The sequence below is a fragment of the Bos javanicus genome, chromosome 14 (assembly GCF_032452875.1).
Source record: "Bos javanicus breed banteng chromosome 14, ARS-OSU_banteng_1.0, whole genome shotgun sequence".
In the NCBI taxonomy this organism is placed as follows: domain Eukaryota; kingdom Metazoa; phylum Chordata; class Mammalia; order Artiodactyla; family Bovidae; genus Bos; species Bos javanicus.
Window position 1 is genome coordinate 77,872,069 of NC_083881.1, and position 18,375 is coordinate 77,890,443.

Sequence of the window (18,375 nt, forward strand, 5' to 3'; positions counted from 1 at the left end):
CTGTGCTCTTCAGCTTTGATAAATAATATCTTTGTTCTCTAGTTGTCAGCTTTACTCACATCAGAAGGGAAAGGTCTGTCTCCTTTACAAGCAGATGCAAAACCATCATACAGTTTTTCTCATTTAGCAATTGTTTAGCAGTAATTGGAACTTGGCATGCTGGGAAACTCACTTCCTGGGGGAGAGTGATTATTTCAGAGCACCATGGATACTTTGTAATGTGCATAGCACATGTGAAGCAGCAATTTATGAAAAGTGACAACATTCTTCCTAGAGAATGGATTTGCTATTCATCATTAGGACTAGCTCTAATATTTATGGAGTGTTCGCAAATGATTAATTACATTTCATTTACAAATAGCCTCATTTTTATTATAAGTGTTATTTTAATGAATTGTCTGTCTATGAATTCATGGGCAAGAATGAAATAATTTTATTTTTTACTTCTTTTCCCCAATCCCAGACCTGAACTTGGAGAAGGAAATGGCAACCCACTCCAGTATTCTTGCCTGGAGAATCCCAGGGACACTGGAGCCTGGTGGGCTGCCGTCTATGGGGTTGCACAGAGTCGGACATGACTGACGTGACTTAGTAGCAGCAGCAGCAGACCTGAACTTTCTGCTGCTCATCATGCCTTTCTTACTGCTTTAGTAGAATCAAGTGATCACCCCCCATTCCCCCCAGTTGCCTAAGCTAGAAACCTGGGACATATCTGTAACTCACACTCATCCTAACACCCCATTTCCAGTCACTCATCATTTTCAAATGGCTCCTTGTTGCCAGCAGAATAAGAGCCAGATTCCTTTGTCTGATCAGCAGTCATAGAGGGATGACTGAGCCACCACGGCCTGGTGATCCAAGAGGTGTATCCCGGTTCTTGGCACGAGATGCCGTCTTCATCTCTGTGACTGTCCCCACGTGTTCTCCGCCTGGCGTGCCTGTCCTCAAGTCCTTTGTCTGTGGAGTGAGCGCCTGCTTCCTCAGAAGTTGGCCTAATTGTCAACCAGGCTTTTCACTTCCTGTCCACCAGGCAGAACCTGTAATTCTCCCATGTATTTCCTCATAGAACTGTATGTGTCCTTCATGTATGCTCCTTATGTATGGGTGTATCTAACTTATATATATGATATTAATATACTGAAGCCTTACTGTGCTTTTGAAGAATAGCATCTCTGTGTACCGTGATATTCTAGCACAAGTGATATGCTCAGTGAAGCTTGGCTAAACTGAGAATCCTGTTAGAAGTAACAAATCCAAGCGATGCATCCATGAATATTCCATTGTAAATACTACTTTGTGGTTGATGACGCAGATAAAATGGACAGAAGCGAAGAAAAAAAAAATCTAATGGCAGATCACTGACATCCCCAGTAGAGGAAATAGACATAGAGACACAGTAGTTTAGGGCACAAAGATAAATCAGAGGTTACTCATAACCATAAAGATGGTTTCCGTTTATTTCATTATGCCTTCTCCTTGCCCTGCGGCCTTTGCATTTTCTGGATCATTTGTCCAGAAGAGCAGCTACCTCAGTGCCTAGACCATAGTAGACACAGAATGAATATGTCTTGTATGAAAGAATGAATGAACAAATGTAATTATTCTAGCTCTTTCATTTTACAGATGAGGAAAGAGACCCAAAGATGCAAAGAGTAGCAAAGTAGAAACCACCCTTTTTCAAGCTGCTACTATATTCCCTCCAATGAACTGTGCTTTCATCTCAATTATTCCATTTTATATTATTAAGAAAAATGGTACAGCTATTACGTTAGGTAAAGAACTTGAAACGCAAAACCTGTGCCCTATGAGAACACAGATCAGTGGCAACTCTTGTTCTCATGCTAAGTAGAGTCTATAGGCTTTCCTTTGTCACCTGCTGGCAAGATATTCATGGAACAGAAACATAATAGATTATTGGTTTTGGTGGGCAGAAATCTCTGTGCTTCAGAATTTGTATTGTTTATGTGGTAGTAGGTAAATAAACACAGGGAGTTGTGATCAAGGGACAAGATCTTTAGACTCGAAGGCTGAAAACCAGAGTTCAGTTCCTAATCTTGTTACCTTTCTTCGGGAAAATCCTTTATTGTCTTGGAAACTTAGTTTTCTCATCTATGGAGCAAGGCACATAATACCAACTTGGTCGTGTTCTGCGGTGAACTGATGAATAATGACTGTGAAATCACGGTTGGTCTGCATAAAGTAAGGTATTATTATTATTAAGCTTATGTAAGAATGGGGGCATGTGAATAAAAAGGATTTCTGAACTGCATGTTCACGCTCTTTTGTTCCCTCTGTTCTCGTTTTTCTTGCAATTTCAGAACGTCTCAGCCTTCTTTTGTGTAAATAGATGAAACTAGGATAAATAAGCATTTCCCCTCTAATGTTTTGTATACAAAGTATCAGATTTAAATAAACTTCTGCTTCTAAGTCTTCTGCATTCACAATTCAACATAACTTAGAGAAATAACAGTTAAAAAGACATTTGTTTCTTGTCATAAGCTTCTATTCTCAAAAGAAAACAGAAACACTCCAAGAACAGGGAAAATGTGAAATTAACATCGTTGCACAGACAGTGGAAGTTCTTTGATGAGAAGAAAAGCCATTGGCAGCTTTTTCTGATAATAATTGAAATTATGACATTTCAAAAATTCTGCATTAGCTGCAAGTCTATGCATACATTTAAAAATCTATCTGATTACAAATTATTTGCACTTCTCGGTTTCTTAAACATTGTCCTTTACCTCTAACAAGGTACAGAAAGCATCATTTGGCATTTGTTGATGACTCCATCTCTGAGTTTTAATATCAATACTGCTTTATGACCAATTACCAACATTTGATAAGTCCTGTAGCTTTCTCTTTTTATATAAAAATGTTTATTAAATTAAATAAAAGGACATGGCCAAAATGAAAAAGCAATTATGATATATTTCCAGTGTGTCTTTTCAGATTGCTGATCGTCATACCTTAGAGAACCCTGGGGCATTAGGCGTGAAAAAGACCTTAGAACTCATCTAGTTCTGACCCTTTTACTTTATAGTCCGAGAAACGAAGCTGTGAGTGGCTGAAAAGGAGATAGGCTAATTTTCAGAGAACAAAGGCAAGAACACAGCTCCAAGCTATCTTTTGAGGGCTCTTCATGCTACAGTATATCAGAATATAATCGATTTTGATATGCATAACTCAATTCTCTTTTATTCAAATGATATCAGGAGAAAGGGGCCTCGCTCACCACTTACATTAGTTCTTTGGAATGAACCCTGACAGAATGAAGATACGTATCTGGGACAGGGCCATATAAATTGCATGATAGGCGATCTCAACAGCGTGGAACAATTGGCTAAGTCTAACCAAAGGGGATTTAACAGATGCAGAGTCAGCACCTAGATTACAAAAGGCAATGGCAAAAGTACATGAAGTGGGATATACAGCTTAGCAGCGGAACATTTTTTTTTTCCCCAAAAGTGGCTGTTTTTAAAGAATCAAAATTTCTATGAGTTTAATCTTGACATCTTCTCCAAATCAGTTGAATTTTACTTAACCAAACAGAAGTCTATATAGAACGATACAGTCTAGTCTAAGTAAGTGTGTTCTACTCCATCCATCTGAAATTGAGACTATAAGCAATGACCCTAAATCAGGGCATGTAGAGGAGGAAGACTGGAATGTTAAACTGACTCAGATTCAAGTATATTAGGAAAGATTAAAGGAATTAGTTAATATCTCTCTAGAAAAGAGAAGGATTTTACTTGTTTTTTCGAGGAAATAGAGGTAAAAGAAACACATTCTTTGTAACAAAGAGGCTGCATGATCTGCTGGAAAGAAGTCAGGGCATGGCATCAGAAAGCATGAGCTTGATAGTTGGCGCCATCATTTACCGACTTGATGGACATGGGTTTGAGCAAGCTCCAGGAGTTGGTGATGGACAGGGAGGCCGGACGTGCTTCAGTCCATGGGGTTGCAAAGAGTCACACATGACTGAGTGACTGAACTGAACCAAACCATTATTTACCAGTAGCGTGACCTAGGGAAGATTTCTAAGAAATGGCATATCAGGTTCTTGATCTGCAAGATGAGAGTAGCAACATCTACACTGCAGAATTGCTGTGAAAATTAAATAATATATATAAAATATGTGCAGTACATGACATGCACTAGTGAGCAAATGTTAGCCTTCTACCACTTGTTAGGTAGAGTCACGAGAGACTTTTATTAGATTTTACTAGAGGAATATCTTATAGATATTAGGCGTGAAAAGGACCTTAGAACTCATCTAGTTCTGACCCTTTTACTTTATAGTCCGAGAAACGAAGCTGTGAGTGGCTGAAAAGGAGATAGGCTAATTTTCAGAGAACAAAGGCAAGAACACAGCTCCAAGCTATCTTTTGAGGGCTCTTAAGGGTTGCTTAAGTGAAAATGAAAAGGTTAGGCCAGATCCCTACCAATGCTCCTTGATATAGCTATACCACCAACATTTTGCTGTACTTTATGCCAATAAGGATTTCTCTTCAGAATATTTGATTCTTTATAGGTTATATTCTCTTTTACAACTGTAAGAATTTTTACTACCACAAATCATAAAATAAACCACTTTGGCATTCCTGCCTTGAGAATCCCAGGAATAGTATGAAAGGCAAAGAGATATGACATTGAAAGAGGAACACCCCAGATCCATAGGTGCCCAGTATGCTACTGGAGAAGAGTGTAGAAATAGCTCCAAAGGGAATGAAGAGGCTGAGTCAAACCAGAAAAGACATCCAGTTGTGGATGTATCTGGTGGTGAAAGTAGAATCTGATGCTGTAAAGAACAATACTGCATAGACATCTGGAATGTTAGGTCCATGAATCAAGGTAAATTGGAAGTGATCAAATGGGAGATGGCAAGAGTAAACACTGACATCTTAGGAATCAATGAACTAAAAAGGACAAGAAAGGGCAAATTTAATTCAGATGACCATTGTATCTACTATTGTGGGTAAAAATCCCTTAGAAGAAATGGAGTAGCTCTCAGTGTCAGCAAAAGAGTCTGAAATGCAGTACTTGGGTGTGGTCTCAAAAACGACAGAATGAATTCTGTTTGTTTCCAAAGAAAACCATTCAATATGACAGCAATCCAAGTCTGTGCCCCAACCACTAATGCCAAATAAGCTGAAGTTGAATGGTTCTATGAAGACCTACAATACCTTCTAGAACTAACACCAAAAAAAAAAAAAAAAGATGTCCTTTTTGTCATAGGGAACTATAATGCAAAAGTAGGAAGTTAAGAGATACCTGGAGTAACAGGCCAGTTTGGCCTTGGAGTACAGAATGAAGCAGGGCAAAGGCTACCAGAGTTTTGCCAAGAGAACGCACTGGTCATAGCAAACACCCACTTCCAACAACACAACTCGTGACTCTAGACATGGACATCACCAGATGGTCAACACCGAAATCAGATTGATTATTTTCTTTGAAGCTGAAGATGGAGAAGCTCTATACAGTCAGCAAAAACAAGACTGGGAGCTGACTGCAGGTAAGATCATGAACTCCTTATTGCAAAATTCTGACTTAAATTGAAGTAGGGAAAACCACTAGACCATTCAGGTAGGACCTAAATCAAATCCTTAATGATTATACAGTGGAAGTGACAAATAGATTCAAGAGATTAGATCTGATAGAGTGCCTGAATGATTCATGGATGTTCATAACATTATACAGGAAGCAGTGATCCAAACCGTCTCCAAGAAAAAGGCAAAATGGTTGTATGAGGAGGCCTTACAAATAGCTGAGAAAAGAAGAGACGTGAAAGGTGAAGGAGAAAAGGAGAGAGATACCCATCTGAATGCAGAGTTGCAAAGAATAGCAAGGAGAGATGAGAAAGCCTTCCTAAGTGAATAATGCAAAGAAATGGAGGAAAAAAATTGAATGGGAAAGACTAGAGATCTCTTCAAGAAAATGAGAGATATCAAGGGAACATTTGATGCAACTGCTGCTGCTACTGCTAAGTTGCTTCAGTCGTGTCCGACTCTGTGCGACCCTATAGATGGCAGCCCACCAGGCTCCCCCGTCCCTGGGATTCTCCAGGCAAGAACACTGGAGTGGGTTGCCATTTCCTTCTCCAATGCATGAAAGTGAAAAGTGAAAGTGAAATCGCTCAGTCAGGTGCCGGGAGCCGGTGAGGCATTCCACTCGTGACAAAGGTCATGAGGAAGGAGGCTCAGCATAAGCAAAGGCGGGATCGAGCCTCAGGAGTCCCCCTGGATATTCTAGAGCATCTACCCCCAAAAAACCAGAGTCTGCCTACTTTATTGCTTTGTGCTCTCACCTCTGACTTTACTGGGGGCTGTCCCCCACCACCATCTCGCTCTCTCTGTCAAAGAGTTAACTTACAGCTCCAATTAATAAAGTTCCTGGGCAATTAGTGTTTAAATCCAAACCCCTCAGATAGCTCTCTAACTCGCCTGACAAGTTTACCCGGACTCCTACAGCTATGCATACAATTGTTTACAGTCTCCCAGCCTCGAGAGGCACGGGAAGCTTAAGATATTCAAATAGCTTAGAGCCTCTCAGAGAGTTAGAAACTGTCAGAATAAAACTAGTAAAAGATTTCATTGATGAGCCAATGTTTGTTGCCAAGTTTTCACATCCCCTGAATTGTATCCTTGAATGTGTATTAATTAATAGTTGGTATGTAGAAAAAATAAGTAGTGGCCTTGGTGTTAGTAACTTTAGACCCTTAAGGTAATAAATTCTTTCCTTTGTTGTAAACCCATTACACATCCGCCCTATAGGAATGCAATTTTATCTTCGAAAGATGGCGCCAAACCGTAAAATAATTACTCTTAGAGAAAATAAGTCTTTGTTGATAAGTCTTTGTCAAGAGTTATAAAATGTTAATAGGCCTTCTGGCCAGAAGATGATGTAAATCACCTAAACCATTTGTATATGATAAATTTGCAGGAAATAAACCCTGGTTTTTGATAAGGATCAAAAACTGCTGACTTTGCATCCCCTATTATCCTCTATGTGTAACTTAGGGTGTAAAAGCCCCTGTTGAAAATAAAGCTACGGGCCTTGCTCACTAGAGCTTGGTCTCCCCGTGTCATTCTTTCTGTTCACATTCTGGCTAAAGTCTCCATCTGGAGTGTGGAGGTCCTCTGCGACCATTTATTTGCCTGGGCTTCTAAGACCCACTCGAGAAGGTGTCTAAGGTGGGGCACCTTCTGCTATTCGAGAGGGCGCCTGCGGCCTCCGTGGTCAGAGCTAACCTGGTGTCACGGGTTATATTGATTTTCCGCGTAAACCAAGCTACTCAGCCTCTTTTCTTCACTGAATTTTCCCACTGAGCTATCCTCATTCTATTACTCTTTATATCTCGAATTAACATTTGAATAGGTCGCCGACGCTGTCTCCCCTTCGAATACCCTGGATCAGCCGGGGCTGGACCTCGGCAGTCGTGTCCGACCCTTAGCGACCCCATGGACTGCAGCCTACCAGGCTCCTCTGTCCATGGGATTTTCTAGGCAAGAGTACTGGAGTGGAGTGCCATTGCCTTTTCCCATTTGATGCAAAGATGGGCTCAATAAAGGACAGAAATGGTATGGACCTAACAGAAGCAGAAGATATTAAGAAGAGGTGGCAAGAATACACAGAAGAACTGTAGAAAAAAGATCTTCACGACCCCGATAATCATGATGATGGTATGATCACTCACCTAGAGCCAGACATCCTGGAATGTGAAGTCAAGTGGGATTACTATGAACAAAGGTAGTGGAGGTGACGGAATTCCAGCTGAGGTATTTCAAATGCCAATAGATGATGCTGTTAATACGTTCCATTCATCATGTCATCAAATTGGGAAAACTCAGCAGTGGCCACGGGACTGGAAAAGGTCAGTTTTCATTCCAATCTCTGCCGGGAGCCAGCATGAGGAACTCCGCGCGTGGCAAAGGTCATGAGGAAGGAGGCTCGGCATACGCAAAGGTGGGATCGAGCCTTAGGAGTCCCCCTGGAAATTCTCGAGCGTCTACCCCCAAAACCAGAGTCTGCCTACTTTACTGCTTTGTGCTCTCATCTACACTTCTGACTTTACGGGGGGCTCTCCTCCACCACCTCTCTCTGAAAAAGAGTTAACTTACAGCTCCAGTTGATAAAGTTCCTGGGCATGACAAGAGTGTTTCAACCTACAGACTCCTCTGAAGGTTATTCCGGCCACATGTAATTGTTCACAGCCTCCCAGCCGTGAGAGGCATGAGATGTTCTAAACTGTCTAAATACAGATTCCTTTGAGCAGTTAAAAGATTGATTAGAAATTGTATTGGTGAAGGGTTTTTCTCTTCTTGGGCCAATGTTTGCTGCTAAGGCTCCATATCCCTTACCTACTGTGTCCCTGGCAGTGTATTGATTAATATAATTGGTGTATAGGAATGTAAGTAGTACCTTTAATGTTTGTAACCTTGGACCCTTGAGTTAATTCTTTTTCTTGTTATAGCCCACCACACCTTTGCCCTATAGGAATGCAATTTTATCTAATGCTTTTGGAGGGTGGCGCCTGACTTTAGAATAATCACCTTTAGAGAAAAATAAGTTTCCTGAAGAAAGGATCTTGAAATGTTAACAGCCCTCTTGGCCAGAAGAAGATGTAATTCACCTAAACTTTTGCATATGATAAGTTTGCAGGAAGAAAGCCTGGCTTACTGCTAACTCTACCCCTTCCCCCATTATCCTCTATGCACAACTTAAGGTATAAAAACTACTTTGGAAAATAAAGTGCGGGCCTTGTTCAATGAAACTTGGTCTCCCCATGTTGTTATTTCTCTCACCTTCTGGCTGAATTCCCACTTTGAGCGTGGAGGCTCGTCAAGCCTACTAATTTTGCCTGGGTTTCTAAGATCTGACGGGGGAGGCCTTAGTGTCTCCTCTCCTTCGGGAGAACGGGAGGACACCTGCGGCCTACATAGGTAACGTAAATTCCTTGCTTTGGAATTTTATTAGCTTTCCACGTAAACCAAGTTATTCAGCCTCTTTTCTCCACTGAATTTTCTCACTGAGCTATCCTTATTTGATCACTCTTTTTATCTTTAATTCTATCGTATCCTGATCACCGAAGCGATCTCCCCTTTGAATTCCCTGGATCCACCGGGGCTGGACCCCAGTAAATCTCAAAGAAGGACAATGCCAAAGAATGTTTAAACTACCACACAACTGCACTCATGTCTTATGCTAGTGAAGTAATGCTCAAAATCCTCCAAGCTAGGCTTTAACAGTACGTGAACTGAGAACTTCCAGATGTACAAATTATATTTAGAAAAGGCAGAGGAATCAGAGATCAAATTGCCACCATTTGTTGGATCATAGAAAAAGCAAGAGAATTCCAGGAAAACATATACTTCTGCTTCATTGACTCTGTCAAAGCCCCTTTGACTGTGTGGATCACAACAAACTGGCAAATTCTTCAAGAGATGGGTATACCAGCCCACCTGACCTGCCTCCTGAGAAATCTGTATGCAGTTCAAGAAGAAACAGTTAGAAATGGACATGGAACAACAAATTTCCAAACTGGGAAAGGAGTACATTAAGGCTGTATATTGTCACCCTGCTTATTTAACTTATACGCAGAGTACATCATGGGAAATGATGGGCTGGATGAAGCGCAAGTTGGAATCAAGATTCTCAGGAGAAATATCAATAACCGTTTGGCAGAAAGTGAAGAGGAACTAAGGAGCCTCTTGATGAAGCCAGCTTTTTCATCTCCTCTTTCACTTTTAAAATCCAGTATTCAAAAAGCTAAGATCATGGCATCCAGTCCCATCACTTCATAGCAAATAGATGGGGAAAAAATGGAAACACGGACAGACTTTATTTCTTTGGTCCCCAGAATCACTGCAGAGGGTGACTGCAGCCATGAAAGTAAAAGATGCTTACTCCTAGAGAGGAAAGCTATGATAAACTTAGACAGCATATTAAAAAGCAGAGACATCACTTTGCCAACAAAGGTCCATCTAGTCAAAGCTATGGTTTTTCCAGTAGTCATGTGCCCATGGTGAGAGTTGGACCATAAAGAAGTCTGAGCACCAAAGAACTGATGCTTTTGAACTGTAGTGTTGGAGAAGACTCTTGAGAGTCCCTTGGACTGCAAGGAGATCCAACCAGTCCATCCTAAAAGAGATCAGTCCTGAATGTTCATTGGAAGGACTGATGCTGAAGCTGAAACTCCGATACTTTGGCCACCTGATGCAAAGAACTGACTCATTGGAAAAGACCCTGATGCTGGGAAAGATTTAAGGTGGGAGGAGAAGGGGACGACAGAGGATGAGATGAGATGTTTGGATGGCATCACAAGAATTTCAGAAAACTCTGGGAGATAGTGAAGGACAGGCAAGCCTGGCATGCTGCAGTCCATGGGGTCACAATGAGTGGGACATGACTGAGTGACTGAACAACAAAATCATAAAATAGTGCTTGCGTACTCACCTGTAAAGTGCAGAAATGGGCCTCTTATTTCCAGGTTTTGGTCTGTATGGTTTTGGTTCTCCTGCCATATTGATATCTGAAAACACAAAATAGCACTGATTAAGAAAGTATTAAACCATTTGTGAAAGTAAATCTTGAAGTTGCATTATCTGTTGTTGTTGTTGTTGTTGTTTTTGTCTGTAAAATGTTATATGACATTCATTTATTCCTAAGTGTTTTCTGAGCACCTACTCTAGGCCAGGCTCTGTTTGAGGTATTTCATGTACCAAATGTATTAGATCCGTGCCCTTGTGGGACTTGTCTTCTATGGGGAGGGAGGGCATAGATAGTTAACCACAAACATAACAAATAGGAAAACGATGTAACATATCAGAAGGTGCAAAGTACAATGAAAATAGCAAATATTGGACAAGGTAGAGGGATCAGGAATGCTCACTGAAACTGGAAAGGGAAAGAGGGAGAATGATTGTAAAGCAAGTATACTCCCATAAAAATTAATTTAAATAAAATAAAGAGGCAGAATGAGATGTCCTACTGATTTGCAGTTTTGCCTGGAATGTCTCTGTATAGATGTTTTCATAGAATTAAGCTTTGTTCATGAGAGGAATTGTTACATTACCTTTGGTAATATCTTCTCCACATAAGCAGAGAAGAAGTGTTAGAAGGGTGGAATTATAGAGCAGACAAGGTTTACTGAGGGAACAGCAAGACGCATTCGGTAACTGGCATGTTCAATTACAGAGTTCTGGAGTGATCTGAGGAAAAGACAGCACACCGCTTGCTTTCAAGAACTAAAACTATAACAGAGTCTCTAAGATAAGATGAGAAGATGCCTAAATTAAGTACATGACAAGAGAGCATTTGCATCAATTACCAACCTTAATATTTTTAAAAAATGTGTAAAACTGTTATGGTAAAGGGTGGTAAAGGTTTGAGAAGTGATATAAACTGTTATATTTAATAAAGTTAACATTTCCAGAGGATGATAAAAAAAGAAAATCTAAAGGAAGTGAACTTTAAGAAAAGCTTTGGAAGAAGTGAGGGGCATTATTTTGACAGAAAAGAAAGGCAAAGTTCTATTTCTCATAAGTGAAAAACGAAAGTGTTAGTCACTCAGGTTGTGTCTGACTCTGCAACCCCATGAACTGTAGCCCACCAGGCTCCCCCGTCCTGGGATTCTCCAGGCAAGAATACTGGAGTGGGTTTCCATTCCCTTCTCCAGGGGATCTTCCTGACCCAGGGATTAGACTCAGGTATCCTGCATTGCATACAGGGGGCTACATACACTGTCTGGGATGGTTGGACCACCCATCAGTAAAAGCAACCAAAATGTCTAGATGGAAAATAATGGATCTCTTTTAAAGTAGCTGACACTGGTGTATAGATGATTCACAATGCTGTGTTGGCTTCTGCTGTCTAATGAAATGACAGTTATGCGTATACCTCTCTCCACTGCTCGTTTAGGCTGCGTTTCCATATAGGCCATTACAGAGTATTCAGTGAGTTCCCTGTGCTATATAGTAGGTCCTTGTTGTTATTGATTTTATATATAGTAGTGTGTAGATGTCAATCCCAGTCTCTCAATTTGTCTGCCCTCTTCCCCCTTGGTACCCACAAATTTGCTTTCTAAACATCTGTGATGCTACTTCTGTTTTGTAAATAGGTTCATTTGTACACATTTTTTAGATTCCACATATAAATGATTTCATATGATATTCATCTTTCTCAGTCTGACTTACTTCACTCAGTATGACAATCTCCAATTCTAATCATGTTGCTTCAAATAGCATAATGTTATCTCTTTTAAAAAACACATTGGGCTAACATCAAAGTAAGGCATTCACAGAAGCCAACATCTGAGTGGGCGTGGCAAGCCAATGGAGATGGAACACTGAGCCCGGCTTGGTCTGGAAGATGTCTGCTGAAACCAGAACTTGAGCTTTTGTTCTCACATCCTTCAGAATCTGAGGGGACAGGAGGCAGGGCCCATACTGAAGGATAGGAAATGCGTGCGCATCTAATTCAACAGCCATATGTGGGGAAATCCTTAACTAGGAAGAGAAGGAAGTCTCTTCCACCCGCCAAAGAATATCAATATACAATCCACAGTAAACACTATACTTAATAGTGGGTCAGTGGGCACATTTTCTTCAAGATCAAGGGATTTACAAAGGCTTTTACTACCACCATCTCTATATAACACTGTACTGGATATTGTAGACAGTGAAGTAAGACAGGAAAACAATATCAGAAATGGGAAAGAAGAAATTAAGCTGTCATAATTGCTGATAACATGTGGGTCCACAAAAAAACTCTGAAGCATCCACAGATTACTACAATTAAAAGAGTCTTTACAAGTTTCTTGTATTCAAGGCCAATATACAAAATTCAGCTGCATGTTCCCACACACCAATACACAAAATTCAGCTGCATGCTCCCACACGCCAATACATATTTAAACACACGATTTTAAAGGATGCCACTTGTGTGACATATAAGTACCAAGGGATAAATACATTATAAAATTTGAAAGATGTTTATGAAGAAAATTATAACTCTGTATTGGGAGATTTTACAGTTATTTTACATAAAAAGAGAATTTGGAAGGCTTGATAAATAAATTTATCAATTCTCCTCAAGTTGATATATTGATTCTACATGTTCACAATAAAATCCCCAAATACTCTTTTCATGTCTGTGGGGCATTTGACATGCTGATTCTAAAATTTATATGATAGAGCAAAACATCAAAATATCCATAATATACTTGAAAACAAAAGCTGGCAAATTTGCCTTATCAGGATTTATTTTAAAGCTGTAATAATGAAGAGAGCAGTTTTGATACAAAAAGAGAAAACAAACCAATGGAACAGACTATAGACCCCACAAACTAACTTACAAATAGATGAAATACTTAAATTATGATAGAGCTGGTTCAGCTGACAAGTGAGTAAAAGATAGACTTTTGATGCTGTAACAATCAATTATTGGTTGTTATTGTTTATTTTTGGTTACTGGTTATTGTAGCAAGGAAATATATGAAATTGGACCTCTAATTAAAATAATTAAAATCTATTAAAATCTGTTAAAAATAGATTACTTATTAGATTAAAAACCTAAATGTAAGAGGCAAAATATAAAACTTTTAGGAGGAAATACAGCAGAATATGTTTATGAGATCAGAGTATAGAAGGATAATCTTAAACCAGACATAAAAAGCACTAGCCTTAAAACATAGGAATGATAAATTCTACTACGATAAAAATCAAGTGCTTCTGCCCATCCAAGTCACATTAAAAATGAAGAGTCACAACTTAGATAAAGAAATCCTTGATGAAAGATTTGTTTCAGGTATATATAAAGCATTCAAGTAATAGGAAAAAGAGACAAACCACCAAATAGGAAATTGGGAAAATTAGTTAAGGCACTTTACAGAAGAGGAAATATGAATGCTGAATAAACAGATGAAAATAGTCTCAACCTCAGTAGAAGTGGTAAATGCAAGTGATGACATAACTGATACCCACTGGATTTACAATAGTTTACAAAGTCTGACAATATCAAAAGTTGATGAGGCTTTGGAGCAAGTCAAACCTGTATACATTGTGACTATAAGCATAAATTAGTGAAACTATTTTAGAAAATAATTTAGTGGTTTATAATACACATAAAATGCTAAGTCCTGTGACCCAGGAGGCATGCACCTACAGAAACTCTTGGATGTGTGTCTTGTAAGAGTGTTTATTGCAGTATAGTAAAAAATTCATAGAAAAACACAAACATTCATTGGCAGATAACTGGATAAAAGAATTTTGTGATACATTTACACATAAGCATACTACAAAGCAGGAAAGAGTAGGGGGTAGAGAGAGAGAAACACAGAGCTATTGGCTACAACGCTGATGTACTGAAGAATCAGGAACAACACTGAGCAAAAGATGATATCCTGGAGGAACAGTGACAGACTGAATCCTTTTATGTTAATAAAAATACAAATTTAAACAGGACACTGCATGGGAATGAAAATATGCGTAATAAAACTAAGAAAAGCAAGCAGAAATGAGTAAATGAGCTCAGGATGAAGGTTACCTCTAAAGGGGTAGATGAGGATACGGGACTTGTGAAGGATATCTAAAGGACTTCAAAGTTAATCATAATGTGCTCTTTCTTAAGCTGGATAGAGGAAGTAAGTTTATAATATAGCATCACACTGTATAACTTAAATCTGCTATAAATTTTATTTTGAATATAAGTTTTATATAAATATTTAATTGTCTTCATATATTTATATTTAATGTGTATCCAAATTTTTAATTTGTATAATAATTAATACAAAATTATAAAAGAAAATGATAACAAAGGTGGTAAGGTGTGTGTCAATAACTATTCAGGTCAGGGCAGTGGGTTTTGGTGAATAAGGATTTCAGGAGAGATGGCGAGTGGGTAAATAGAAGAAAAGAGCTGTTGGGAGGATGGATTACTGGATGGGAGAAGATTATTAGAGCTCCAGTTAGAAATTTTCATCTGATTTGAGTGGGAAATAACTTTGGATTCTGAGTAAAAAACAGTCCTGAGAATGAATTAGGAAGACACTGACTCTTATATAATTTGGAATAAGGCCCAACGATCTAGGCTGTCTAACCCTTCACACATGACAGAGTTGGAACAAAAAAGTGAGTGAAACAAATGAAGATTTGTTATTTTTATAAGCTCCGTAATGATGGTAGAGGTACATATCCAGGAAATATCATTAGACACACTATTGTATTTCTATCTTAGAATTCTTTACTTTTGAACTGAAACAAACAAACAAAAAAACCATTCTCATAAGTAAATAAAAAAAGAGAGAGAGAGACTTAAGACTATCACAACAAGTATTGTAACATCCGTTTTAAAAATCATCTGTAGCTAGTGGCTCTGAGTTTGATGGTGGATCCATACAGTGGGGGAGCTTCCCTGGTGGCACAGACAGTAAAGAATCTGCCTGCCAAGGCAGGAGACCCGGCTCGATCCCTGGGTAAGGAATATCCCCTGGAGAAGGGACTGGCTCCCCACTCCAGACTCTTGCCAAGAGAATTCCATGGACAAAGTAGCCTGGTGGGCTACAGTCCATGGGGTTGCAAAGAGTCAGACACGACTGCGTGACTAACACTAACTACATCCGATGGAGTGCTTCCCTGACGGCTCAGTAGTAAAGAATCCGCCTGCCAGTGCAGGAGACGCAGCTTCCATCCCTGTGTTGGGAAGATCCACTGGAGAAGGAGATGGCCACCTACTCTATTATTCTTGCCTGGAAAATTTCAGGGACGGGAGAACCTGGGAGGCTACAGCTCATGGGAGACAGTCTGCCAGGCTCTTCTGTTCGTGGGATTTCCCAGGCAAAAATATTGGAGAGGTTTGCCATTTCCTACTCCAGGGGATCTTCCCAACCTAGGAATTGAACCTGCAACTGCTACTTTGGCAGGCAGACTCTTTACCACTAGTCCACCCGGGAAGCCCCAACACACAACGGAAGATGTTTTATGAAAGGTTGTCACACAGCAATTTCAGACAGCAGGTGCAAAGAATCTTTTTTTCTTAGAGACACTGGATAAAGTCTGAACACTGAATAGTGTTCAAACACATCATTTTCCTTTGAATGTTTATAAATGTATGGTTAAATATGGAAATTTATGTATGTTACACGGCTATAGTAAAGATCATCCATGTCCTGGTGTTAGTGGACAGGGATGCGTGTGAGAGGGGCTGGATGTAGACAGGGGAGCAGGAACAGTGGGCGTGAGCTCAGGAAATCAAGGAACATAAAGCATGTCCAGGGTCTGGATGAGTGAGTGTTTCCTTTGTGTTTAGCTTTATTGACACAAGATTTCATTGTGTTTTTGGAACAACCCATCTTATTTGGAAGGCAAAGTTCAGGTTCCTCTATCTCAAAAGCTGCTGGCCTTGAAGAAAGCCTCCAGACAGTGTAAATAGCCTCTCGACCCTGAACTTTGTGGTCAGCTGCAGAGAGACCTCCCAAGACTTCTTTCCCTGATTGTGCTGGGGCTGTACAACTCACCCACAGGAGGGACCAGAGGAAGAATGACCAAGGTCCAATTTTCTGCCACTCTCACAAGACATGAACTTTGGAACAAAAGGTTGAGATACAAAAAATAAAGTGGCGTTTCTTAAATTCCCGAGTTTGCAAAGATTCTCAGTAAGTACCAACATTAAAAAATCTTACATTACCCTCAAAAAAGAATGTAGATTTCATCATCGCAACAAATGCTTTTGAAATGGGTCAAAAAAAATCCTAGTTAAATTCCTACTTGTTATGCAAAAGTACATATCGAGGTACTTATATACCAAGGTGATGGACTGTATTATCGGAGAATTAAAATCATATTCTCATAGAGGGCGTTGATAAAACTAGACAAGCACTACGCAACAGAAGTCTCCTGAAGAGTTTCTGCTTGGGTTTGAGACAGGCTGAGACCTGGGCCCTTTGTGGCCATGCTGCAGTGTTGGCACCTAGACAAATGTCTCCTCAAGCAACAAATTACAGAAATTATAAGGGGCTAAAAATAACTGCAGAAAGTGAAGAAGAACTGAAGAGTCTCTTGATGAAAGTGAAAGAGGAGAGTGAAAAAGTTGGCTTAAAGCTCAGCATTCAGAAAACTAAGATCATGGCATCAGTCCCATCACTTCACAGCAGATAGATGGGGAAACAGTGGAAACAGTGGCTGACTTTATTTTTCTGGGCTCCAAAATCACTGCAGATGGTGATTGCAGCCATGATTTTAAAAGATGTTTACTCCTTGGAAGGAAACCTAGACAGCATATTAGAAAGCAGAGACATTACTTTGGCAACAAAGGTCTGTCTAGTCAAGGCTATGGTTTTTCCAGTGGTCATGTATGGATGTGAGAGTTGGACTGTGAAGAAAGCTGAGCACCGAAGAATTGATGCTTTTGAACTGTGGTGTTGGAGAAGACTCTTGAGAGTCCCTTGGACTGCAAGCAGATCCAACCAGTCCATTCTAAAGGAGATCAGTCCTGGGATTTCTTTGGAAGGACTGATGCTAAAACTCCAATATTTTGGCCACCTGATGCTAAGAGCTGACTCACTAGAAAAGACCCTGATTCTGGGAAAGATTGACGGCAGGAGGAGAAGGGGATGACAGAGGATGAATGGCATCACCAACTTGATGAACATGAGTTTGAGTGAACTCCGGGAGTTGGTGATGGATAGGGAGGCCTGGCATGCTGCAGTCCATGGGGTCGCAAAGAGCTGGACACGACTGAGCGACTAAACTGAACTGAAAAATAACTGCATGCATGCACAGTTGAGGCAAATTCTGGACAAAAAGATACAAGAAGACCAACAAAGCCCAAAACCAATTTTGAAGAGTAGGGAGCAAAAGCTGGGGGGTCAGAAGCAAAAGCAGAGTGCTGCACAGGATCTCTGTACAAACACCACCAAAGGAGTGGACAACCCACCTAAGCCACCCCTCCAGCCCAACCTCTGAACACACTCCTACCCTCACCCAGTAGAAGGAAGCAACTTGCATCCCCTGAGCAAGAAGGCAGGGAAGCAACAAGAGAAGCTGTTCATTGTTTTTCTCTGCCTCCTGCTGGATGATGGGCCCAATAAAGCTTTGCCAGAATTGCTTGTCTGGTCTCTGATCGATTTGTATTGATTAAAGAGGTCAAGAGCACTGGTCAGTAACAAGTTCACCATATATCACACCTGTGTAGAGACAAGCCCCGCCCCACCTCCAACCCTGTCCAGGTGTAAAGACAGTGCAGCTAAACGGAGTTAAAGCTTTATCTCTGCCTGGAACTTCCCTGGTGACTCAGATGGTAAAGAAACCACCTGTGATTCAGAAGACCTGGGTTCGAGTCCTGGGCTGGGAAGATCCCCTGGAGAAGGTAATGGCTATCCGT

The 18,375-nt window shown here is 40.2% G+C and overlaps 1 protein-coding gene and 1 long non-coding RNA gene across 12 annotated transcripts in view; one reads left to right on the top strand and one right to left on the bottom strand.

Moving 5' to 3' along the window:
• RALYL (RALY RNA binding protein like) overlaps positions 1–18,375 on the bottom strand; it is an 826,242-nt gene that overhangs the window by 159,389 nt on the left and 648,478 nt on the right. For all 11 annotated transcript variants that reach the window (XM_061439477.1, XM_061439475.1, XM_061439476.1 and 8 more), the window contains one exon: positions 10,453–10,528. In XM_061439477.1, the coding sequence (XP_061295461.1) occupies positions 10,453–10,528 (76 nt within the window). The remainder of the gene's footprint in view (positions 1–10,452; positions 10,529–18,375) is intronic.
• The window catches only part of LOC133260775 (uncharacterized), a 49,256-nt gene that overhangs the window by 30,416 nt on the left and 465 nt on the right, over positions 1–18,375 (top strand). The gene's annotated exons all lie outside the window — the stretch shown is intronic.